The following is a 10,545-nucleotide window of genomic DNA, read 5'->3' as shown; positions in this document are numbered from 1 at the left end:
CTCGCGGCCCCTCCCCGCGGCGGGGCCCTGAGGGGAGCGGCAGGTGGCGGGCGCTGGAGGCCGGGGGGGGGCCGTGGAGGGGCGACGCGCTGGCCTGGATCCTCCACCCTGGCCGGCGGGCCCTGTCCCGGTCGCTTCCCCACAGCCCGAGCGCTGCGGTGGGGGAGCCTGGGGAGGGGAACGGGACAGCGTGGGGGTGCCAGGCGCAGGGTGGCTCGGGGCGGAGGAGAAGGACCGGGCTGGTCTGGGCTCCAGCCGGGTGAAGCTCTGGGGGTCTGAGCTCCCCCTTGTCCCCTGCTCCACGCGCGGGGTCAGAGCTGGGGGGGATCAGCCCTGGCCCCTCTCTGAGCAGGGCTGTCTGCTTTCCGGGCCAAGCCTCCAGGGCAGCTGGATCAGAGATTTCTTAGTCCTGTCTCCAGAGGGCTTGGAAGAGTTTTCCGAGGGACGTGCACATACTTTGTGTCATCACTTATTCAAGCCGACCTCTAGCAGGGAGGCTCACACACCACCATTTCATGCATTACCACGGCGGCAAGGGGGGTCCAGCACCCAGTAGGACACCATCAGCAAGAGACACAGTGACATTGCCACAAAGCAGCCTCGTGTGTGCTCTCTCAGCCAGCTTGGCCTTCCAACACGGACCTCTCGTGCACGGCCATCTGAAGATGAGAGCTGAAGATTGCAGTCCTCCTCGCAGCACAACAGGTTTCGGTTTTTGCAGGTGAAGCTGGCCAGGCTCAGCCCTGGCACCAGTGGCTCTTGCTGCTGCTGCCTCCAGCAGCACCAGCATGTGTGTCAGGATGGGCTGAGGCTGCCAGGCAGTGCAGCCAGCCAGCACAAAGCCAGGTGGGTGCAGGCAGAGCCCACACTGGGGCCGCAGAACCAGCGATGCCTGGGGCAAACCTGAGCTATGGTTGCCAACAGCTCCCATTTGGCAAAGAGTTTTGATTGAAATGCATACAGCAGGGGAGGCCTGGTTTGCATGGACATTTCTGAAATCAGACTGGCTGAAACATTTCATTTTTTCCCTCTATGCTTCTTTCAGAGGTTGACCTAAAAAACACCAGTAAAATAACTGGAAGAGGGAAGAGGTTGTTTCATTCTGGGCTGAACAAAACGCTTCAGGTTTGTGCAAATTACTTCCCCCCGCAACGACACTGGCCTCTCCCTCTCAGCTTGGCACACACGCTTGGCTGTTCGGCTGCCAGATCTGAAAAATCCATCCTCTGCCCTGATCTATCCTGGATATCTGTTGTTTTGGGAGACGGAGCGTGTTGAGTGCTGGGCTGTTTGGCTCTGGGGAAGTCACCTGAGAAGTATGTGTCCTACTTTCTCATCCTCCAACGAGCCAGCTAATGCCCCCTGCTCTTCCCTCTCTGAGCAGCTCCACTAGCTCAGTCAATGCTCCTTAATGCAGGGAGATGTAAATCTTCCTTTGCTGTGGCAGTGGCAAGGTTTTGCTAGTGCCCTCCAGCAGCCTGAGGGCATAATGGGCACTGTCAGTTATTAACTAAATACTTGTGGGAGGATAGTTCAGCTTTTGCAAGCCAGTCTCAGCCTGCTCCATTTTCAGACATCTCTCTAGCCTTCTCATCCCCAGCAGTTGGAGGTGGTCCCTTCCCCCCCAAAGCAGCTCCTCCAAGGCCAGGAGCTTTGTGCATACTGTATCCTCCTCTGCCCATTTGCCTGGCAGACTATTAACAGACATCATTGAAATGAAACACCCTAGGAAGTGCGTGCAGGGACACACTCAGCAAACACTATCCCCAGTTGTCAGACATACGTGTGACTTAACAGTGCTTGAAGACAAAGCTCTACTTCCTGCTTCTTGGGTTTTCAAGACCCTGCTTGCCCCAGACCAACCCAGCCTCTATTAGTCTTGTGTTTCTGACAAACCAAAACCAATCAGCTCTGTCACCCGTGGGCAGCTAAATCCCAGCAAATGTAGGCACAGCCTTTGCAAGCTTGGTAGTCAAGCTGGTGAAATGCAGAGATAATGACACCTCCATGGAGGGGACAGAGGCCCCTCAGTGGCGTGCTCCCAGACCCAACAGGCACCACTCGCTTTAAGAACATCCCAAGCACTGTTAAAGCAACTGACATCAGCAACGTTCCCTTGCTGGACCAAACCCACAGGTAACAAATTTACATCATGCTGCATGCTCAGCCATCGCTGCTGCAGAGCTACCCTGCGGCGGGCAGCAGCTGTTTTAGCTGAGGTCTGACAACTGATGTTGCCAAGATGCAAGATGCCCAGCCGCACAGCCACCTCTCAATACCTGTCAGCACATCTTTGCACCCACACCATTTTTCCCTTTAACACCAAAAATAACTTGCATTAAAGTTTTAACAGATAATACACTTGAAGCCCAAGAAAGACCATAAGAAATTTCTCTGCCAGTTCCACACCAGAACACATTTGCTCCTCTCCTCACAATGAGGTCAGGCTGGGGAATATCTCACTCTCCTTCCTGCCAGGGACTGGCTGCTTTTTGCTGAAAGCCAAAGTGATGTTGCTCCAGGTCTGCACCTAGCAGTGAGCTTCGCAGAGCCTGCAGGCAGTACAGCCTCTTCTCTGCACCATCATGTAGACCCCATAAGGATGCAGCCTCCTGGTAGAACCAAATCCTAACAGCTGTGGCTCCCGCAGCTCAGCTCTCCAGTGCAGGAAAGACCTTTTTCTTCCCGAGTCACTGCTCCATAGTAGTGCAGACCCCCACCAGCCATTGGTTTAGTCCCCCACCCTTCAAGGAGAGGAGGGTGCAGAGCGTGCTCATTGTGCCAATACCAAAAGTGCTGAGGACAGAGGTGTTGTCCAAGCCCCTGTCCCCACCACTGCAGTCACTACTCCTGTCAGGTGCTGCTCTTCTGTCCTCCTAGCACTCAATTTCATGCTCTCTGCTAGATCATCCCTGTGTCAATCTCTCAAGTCTCTGCAAAAAACCCTTGTTTTTACAGTGCTTATCATTGTAAGATGCTCAGCTCCATTCTACAGGCTGCCACATCCCCTTGAGCTTCTTAAAATTAACCTCCTTTCTTCGGGAGCAGATGCCATAGCTTTAGATCTCTTGGTCATCAGCACTGAGGATACCTGCTTCTAGCCGTTGAGGCACCCCTTAAAATAGAAACCTTAAGAGATTGAAAGCTTGCAGCTGAGCAACTGCAATCACTAACTTATTTACCCAGAGCCTTCAGGAGATCCAGAGACCAACATCTCTTCCACATGGTCGTGATCCTCGTCAGCAGAGGACCCTCATCAGCTTGGGTTCTGCCTCAGCTTCCAGCCACTAGAACAGCAGAGAACTCCAAAGACCAAGAAACTCATCTGGTGGGACTGCAGGCAAGCAAGGAAGAAAGCAAAGGGGCAGGTAAGCAACTCTCCAGCTCTGCACTCTCTCACTCTGCACATTTTACAACAGTGCTTGAAGTCCTGCTCTGGACCAGACTTGGCCACTCTGCAATGCAGCAGTGGGTCTGCCATGGTTGTGTGTCACGGGGCAGGGACAGCTGCTGAAGGAGCAGAACAGCTTACATACAGGCAACACTTGGCTTAACCTGCTTAATCACCCACTAAAGCATGGATCTAAGCATTAGCTACTACTTCCACTACAAATGCTTCTGACCCTTTCTAAAAGTGCAGGACTCAAGCCTGCAGCACAAGAGACCTGAGAATCCCAAAGAGCTGCTGGCTTAGATATTTACCAAAAATCAAACTCTTAAAGGAATCTCACACTCCCACCATTTTACAAAACTTCCAAGACCGGAGGATACAGAAGCTGCATAGTGGATTATCCAGGCAACATTTATTAGAGCATTTCAAGTATACAATGATTTTACTGATGGCTAAGCAGTGAGCAGCTAAGATGCAAACAGATGCCAGTAGGAAAGGGTGACCTAGAACTAGCAGGCTCTGCAATTCTTGTGGGAAATTAATGCTTTCAGCTGAAAGAAGAGGAAAAGAAAGGATCAGACTAAAAGATTGAGCAAGGGGAGGAGGAAATAGAGAAGATTTTATTTGAGATCACTTACTTGAATTGGCAACTCAAAAGTAGCAGAAGCTGCCTGCTATTGCACTCTTCCCTTGGCATCCCAAGGACCTAAAATAGCCAGGCATGTTTTTTTCCACCCAGAACAGACAGCATTTTCCCTGGTAAGAATAGAGGCCTGCACTGGTGGGCCATTCTGGAGCCCTAGCTCAGCAGTTAGATCCCTGGCTTTGCATACTCATATGTGAGAACCAGGCTGTTGGACTTCCATCAGCAAGGAAGCAATGCAGACTTTCAGCAAGAGCACACTAAAACTATCAACTCCTCACTATAAGGCAGCTTTAGGTCAGGACTCTTTTTGGGTGCCTGAGCTGTTGTTTAGAAAAGCAAGGACCACATGGCAACAAGACTACAAGGTCCTGGGACAATAACAAGGACTGTGCGTGTTTCCCAAGAACTATTTCTGAAAGACACGTCCTTAAAAATATCTTGAAGCAGAGGCTCCCCCCTTGATGCACAAAAAGGGCATGACTGGGGAGGAACTGAGCTATGAAGTGATTGACTCACAAAAAGCACCTCACAAACCAGAGGCTATGTACTTTGCCTGATTTGCAAGTTAGTAATTCTGCATTTAAGATAATAGCTGCCTCAATTGTGTCTTAGTCTCCTGCATTTATTAACAAGGAGCAGTTGAATTCAAGAGCTTAAAAAAAAAAAAAAAAAAGAATTTAAATGCTTAACTTTTAAAAGGGTATCTCCAGAATGACTCTCCTTCAAGACTACTAAGCTCTGAGGTATGCGATGGCAACTTAGTAGTCAGGCTAGCAGAATGCAGCGGAGTTTCTAAGCCTCCTGAATACACCTTTGTTAACCAAATGAATCACAGTTCTTTCTAGCAAAATTGCTTAAAAATTTGTCTTCAGCAAAGACCATTTAAAATTTCTGGTGGACAACTGATTTGCATGTAAAACAAAAAATACTAGAAATGGTAACAACACAATCTGTTTAATCAAATCAGATCTGATTACTACAAAAACATGCTAAGGACAGCCACTCAACTCATATCCTGGATGCTGCAGTGCCTTTCTCCCATGTACCCTACAACTGCTTTTTAAAAACTGTTTGTCTGAAGGACAACAATGGAAGACAAGTCAGGATTTAATGACAGATTTCAAACAGAAGGGCATACATACATTAAATTAACAGATTCAACCTTCACCACACAGGAGTTTGATAAGAGTTACTGGCTAGAGTCATGGAAGGTTCCAAATTTCAACAGTCTTGAACCACTTCCAAAAATTCCAATGGCTTTTTAATAGTTCCAACAATTAACAGGTATATAAAACGGAGACGGACTTCTCCAGCAGAAGAGTTGGGGCTCTTCCAGGCTAATCAGACCACTGGTACAGAAGGGGGTTGATTTGACTTCCCCCAACTTCCCACCAGTCCACTAAAGACTATGATTTATTAAAACCTTCTCGATTTACTGTCAACTGATTTAACAGGCAAAAGCTGCAGACTGTGTCAATCATAGTGGATAGCAGTATAGAAGATTATCCAAACAACCTGTGGAGAGGAAAGGAAGTGAAGGTTATTTTGATGCCTCTGGAGAGGGTTCAGACATGGAAAACAAGACTCACTTCTTGCTCTCAATAGAGGACTTGGGGACTGAATTCCAGCTTTGAGATGGTCTCGGAGAGATGTTAGGATCACCATGTGCCACAGACGGTGGCATTCAACTTGCCTTTTGGGGTGACTAGCTTCTCCACATTAAAATCCCACCACAGTCCCTCTAGTGATTCAGAAACACCACCAAATCAAGTGCTGAGAGTATTCAGAGACTGCAGGGAAGGGAGCAACAGAAAAAAAAGACACCCAAAAAATCAGTTTGGGTGTAACTGGCTCTAGATGAAACTCTGCCAGGATATCTGGGACAGAGGATGGGAAGACACAAAAGTTAAGTAGTAGATGCAGAAGTATAGCTGCCTGTTCCTACATCCTTTCCTACAGAGAAATCCCAGGCACTAATACTGTATTTCATAGCCAGTAGCCATCAGATTTTGTGATTTTCTTTCCCAATGAACTCCACTTATTAGACGATGTTAACTAGATTAGATTAGATGATCTCTCTTCTATCAGCGTACCACCTCACCAGCTTTTCTTCCAGGTCTTTTCTCTCAGAAAGTGTACCAACACAATTCACTAATCAACTTAAAGAAAGCAAGAGGCATTACCAGAAACAGTGCAAAAGATGTCATGAATCCTTCCTTTGTTAGCTCCCATGTCCCGCCATACTCCTCCTCATCTATCTGCTGGAAGCTACTGAAGTAGAGGTACAGAACACCAGCATTGATCAGGCAGAACCTGGAAGAAAGAGGTTAGGAACTGTCATTTTGGTGATATAGGATGCAGGTATCCAACGTGCCATACAGCAACGCAGCAGTGAAACGTCTTTTCATCCGCAGCAGAGAGGAAGCAAAGAGGAACACTGTTCCTGCAATGCTTCTCAGGCAGCTGAGTCACTTCCTTAAAAGAGCACCTCCAGGTCAGCTTGTCATAGCATGCTAGGTTTGGATGAAGTTCACGTCACAAGGCACAACCTACTCCTAGTAAGGCTCAATAGACAGTAGTCAAAAGATGGAAGTTTCAGCAGATCTGCAAACCCTGCAAGTTTTCCTGTCCTGCAGATCATCAGCAGTCCTGCTCCCACACAAAATCCAATTTCCTTGTGTGTGTGCTACTTGATTTTGAGGCTGCTAAGAGGGAAGACTGTTATAGACTCCATGCTCAGTGTAAGATCCCTGTTAGTGTCCCATGACCAAACACAGTGACTTAGAGATGAGAGCCTGAGAAGACTCAATAGCACTCTCAGAGTCAGAGCACTGGGGTTCAACTTGAGACAACTTTTAACATGCTCTAGTCTGTGCCAACAGTTACGCTGCAACAGAGAGAAGAAAACATGAACTCCTGTTTGTCCTTAGACACGTTTGGTTTTACACCACCCCAACTTAGGACTGGGGCACCCTGGGAAGCGACAGGTACATTTCCTGGAAAGAAGGCTGTGTAGGCAGGGCAATACGGGAAGACATACACATAAGTTCAGTGACTGGCAGCAACCTGTGAGCAGCTGTGCGACTGTGTACCACAGAGAAACCACAAACAGAGTTCTAGAAGCTTTTCATTTTTCCATCGTACACCAAATCACTTTTATTTCTTATTAAAATTTAGCACAGGAATTGGCTGAGGTGCCTTGTGAATTTATGGATGACTAAGTAAGAACAATGCTTCTCAGCTACTCCACATTTGTTACTGGGAGCACTTTAGATTTAACTGTTTGCATGTAGTTATTGAGTTCCTATTGGAGCATCACTGCTTTACAGCCCCTTTTTCCTAAATTTCAAGCTTTTTTTTTTGTTGTTCCTTAGAGACACTTGCTGCTACTCCCTCCACTTTCTTGCCACAGCCAGGACACTCAGGAGGGACAAGATGACAACTCAACTTTGCCTAAGAAAAGCTGTGAGGTTGTGAGCTTGACTAGGCAGAGACATTTGCAAATGGAGACTCCCCAGAGCCGACACAGCATCTTCCCACACCCGGTGTTCAGAGAGCAGGGCTGTGTTTCCCATCTCTGGTGTCCCTCCAGAGGCTTTCAGGCACATACCAGGGCCAAACAAATTTTCATTTCATAACTCAGAGTGCTCACTGCAGCCTTCGGACACCTCCTGGGAGGTGACCTGAATCCCATGTCTTGGTAGGGATCCGATGAGTACACACCCTTCTAGGCACTGCCTTCCCCCCCACCACATGGCTGAAAGAAGACCTTCAGCAAGCTGGGAGCACTGCAGCAGCACTGCCAATGGTGCCACTTTGCCTGCTTGTTACCTACGGTCTTTGGTGTTTTGAAGAAACCTTTTCTTTTTCAAAGAGAAGCTGCCCCTCTTGTCTACTAACAGAACCTCCTCTCTGAGGAGGGCTCCTGACTCAGAGAGGACTACCACACCTTCCCCTCTATGGTCCTTACTTCTTAGGTGGCCACACTAAGCACCATACTCATAGCCCCTATTCACACAGGCAGGAACAGGCCACTTCACAAGTCAGTTGAACCTCTCGTTCCCTTCTTCTACCCCTGCCCCCTTTAATAATAATAAAATAATAATTTTAAAAAGCATTAATCGGGCTGAGAAGAGAGAAAGAGGCTGATGAAGACATGTTATGATTTGTAAGAATTTCGTAACAATTAACAATCTGGAATGCAACGCTGACTTTAAGATGCATGGCAGACAGAGGCTGTGTTTGGCCAGCCCACTGTTTATAGCACAACTTTAAACCAGACACCAAGTAAAGTCCAAATGTGGGAAAGTACAGGAGACAGAAAAGGAAATAAACCTTACACTGCTATTCCCACGAATCCTTTCAGTGGAACTACTCCCCAGATGATTCCCAAAATAACTGCAATGATCTGCCGGAACCAGTAGATCACATCTAAAAACTCGTCCTGAGGAGATAAAGTACAAGAAAGATTTTGGCACTTACTATGTTTCCTTTTTTTAAAGCATCATACAATTAACAGGTGAAAATTTAACACACTGAACACTTAGTTTTCCAAAGTATAAGACATTGTACTCAGAGCAGATGAAAGCAGCTTATGACATCATGCACCCTAGGCTGTTCTGCCTCCAAATGAAATACACAGCTTTGTCCTCCCATGGGCTAACTGTAGAGGCGAACAAGTATTGAGTCCCCTAGTTTACTAAAGATTCAATTCTATAAAAACTCACTGGAATAAAAAGTTAAAGAACTGTTTATGCTTTAAGACTGTTATAGCCACTTTCAGTGCCCCAGCCCCTCTCCCACCCAGAAACAAGTGCTACCAGTAGCCAGTACCCATGCCAACTCCAAACCGCAAACCATATCTCACACGTACTACAAGCACACCTGCATTCTTTCAGAGCAGCAGCAAAGTGGTCATTCCTGTTTGTCCACAGGGCCGATACAACTGTAAGTATTGCAGCTGGACAATGCTGACTCACACTTTAAATAAAATTCACTTCTGCTCGCATCTTTTTTCCTAGCATCCCCAAGGACGGGATTGCCCCAGCATACCCCCAAACACCAACGGCCTTCATGACTTTACTGCAGGATGCGCGAGGTCGTTTTGCTCCACGTGGAAGACTAGAATCCACGTCAGATACGGTCGTTTCTCTGTCACTAAATTTCTCACTTGTTTTAGCCTTCAGTTCACATCCTATTGCATCAAAAACATTGGCACAGCCTGTGCTAACTCTGAAATTCCTGCCCAATTTGTCAGAGAGAGATGAGGTCAAGTACAGGAGAGCCCCGCCGGTTCTGTGAGCAACAGCAACCGATAAGAAAAAAGTGACACAGATTCGCCTCTGTCTCCCGAGGAAAAGCAGGGCAGAGCCCGCACCTGCTCCCCGCTGAAAGGCAAAGCCAGCCAACCGGGGAGCAGACGTCCCTGGCACATGGGCCGTGTGTGGGCTATGGCAGGACCCGGGATGCTGCAGGAGCTCAGAGCACCCTGTGGGTGTGCTGCTGGGGGGCAGCAGCAGGAAGAGGCGCAGACCAGGGGCAGATGCACAGGAGAAAAGGCTTCACCAGCGCTAAAACCACTGGGAGGTCTGTGGCTGACACGTTTTCACTCACACTTGGAAGGCTCGCTGACAAACGCGAGCAAAACATGCAAGCTGAGCACACGCGTGAAGTTTTATAGAAGCCGAAGCTCTTTTTGCACTGGTGGACGGCGAGGCTAGGAACAGCAAAGCAAACCGCAGGCGGCGGAGCGGCCGCCATGACGTTACTGCTCCGCGAGAGCATCCCCGCGCCGCGACACTGGAGCGGACAAACTCTGACGAGCCTGTTCTGGCCGCTGCCCTTTCCCTTCAGACCTGACAGGTCAGACGCATTTGCAAATATATTCCCCCCCCAACTTCTCCCCCCACCCCCGCCGCCGCCGCCGCCCCACCTTGTCGTGCCAGGCGGAGTCGCTGCGCAGCGCCTTGCCCCACACGGAGGCGCGCCCGGCCGCGCCGCCGTTGGCCACCGCGTGCTGCTGCGCGTGCGGCGGGTCCTCCCGGCGCCGCGCGCCGCTCATCCTCCTTCCCGCCCGCCCCGCTCCGGTCCCGGCCCCGATGCCGATGCCGGTCCCGGTCCCGGTCCCGGTCCCGGCTCTGGCTCCGGCCCCGCCGCCGGCCCGGAAGCGGCCGCCGCGCACCGTCACCTGCCCGCGCCCCGGTTCCGCCAATCGCGGCGGTGCCTGGCGTCACACGTGACAACGGCGAGAGCCTCTCCCCCTACGGCAGGGGAGAGGGGCCAGGCTGAAGCGCGGCGCTCTCTGGGCTCGGGGGGCGGAGCCTGGGCTCGGTAAGGCGGGGAGGGGTCCCACCCCTCCCGCCGCCCTGCGCGGCTCCCGGCCCTGCACGGGAAGGGGTGGGAGGCCAGGGAGGGGCCCCCGGAGCGTGGGGCGGCCCCCGGGCCGGGCTCCCTCCGCCAGGCCGCCGGCGGCGCCGGGCCCGGGCGGAGGTGGTGTGTGCGGCCCGGC

General features: G+C 50.2%; 1 protein-coding gene across 1 annotated transcript; it reads right to left on the bottom strand.

Annotated features, from left to right (window-relative positions):
• Window positions 1-3,788: 3,788 nt before the first annotated feature.
• RAB5IF (RAB5 interacting factor) lies at window positions 3,789-10,182 on the bottom strand. Its single transcript, XM_052791189.1, has 4 exons — window positions 9,970-10,182; window positions 8,378-8,481; window positions 6,221-6,350; window positions 3,789-5,552 (listed from the first exon to the last, which is right to left on the bottom strand). Exons 1-4 carry the CDS (start codon window positions 10,096-10,098, stop codon window positions 5,511-5,513), a joined length of 405 nt encoding a protein of 134 aa, XP_052647149.1. The 5' UTR covers window positions 10,099-10,182; the 3' UTR covers window positions 3,789-5,510.
• Window positions 10,183-10,545: the final 363 nt, after the last annotated feature.

Source organism: Harpia harpyja, chromosome 1 (assembly GCF_026419915.1).
Source record: "Harpia harpyja isolate bHarHar1 chromosome 1, bHarHar1 primary haplotype, whole genome shotgun sequence".
NCBI lineage: Eukaryota > Metazoa > Chordata > Aves > Accipitriformes > Accipitridae > Harpia > Harpia harpyja.
This window is presented reverse-complemented; position numbering and strand designations above follow the sequence as displayed.

Coding starts and splice junctions, on each gene's coding strand:
- RAB5IF (XM_052791189.1), bottom strand. CDS start 10,098: ATGAGCGGCGCGCGGCGCCGGGAGGACCCGCCGCACGCGCAGCAGCAC. Junction 6,351..8,377: donor GGATTCGTGGGAATAGCAGT/GTAAGGTTTATT, acceptor TCTTTCTTCCAG/GTTCTGCCTGATCAATGCTG. Junction 5,553..6,220: donor CATCTTTTGCACTGTTTCTG/GTAATGCCTCTT, acceptor TCCTCTCCACAG/GTTGTTTGGATAATCTTCTA.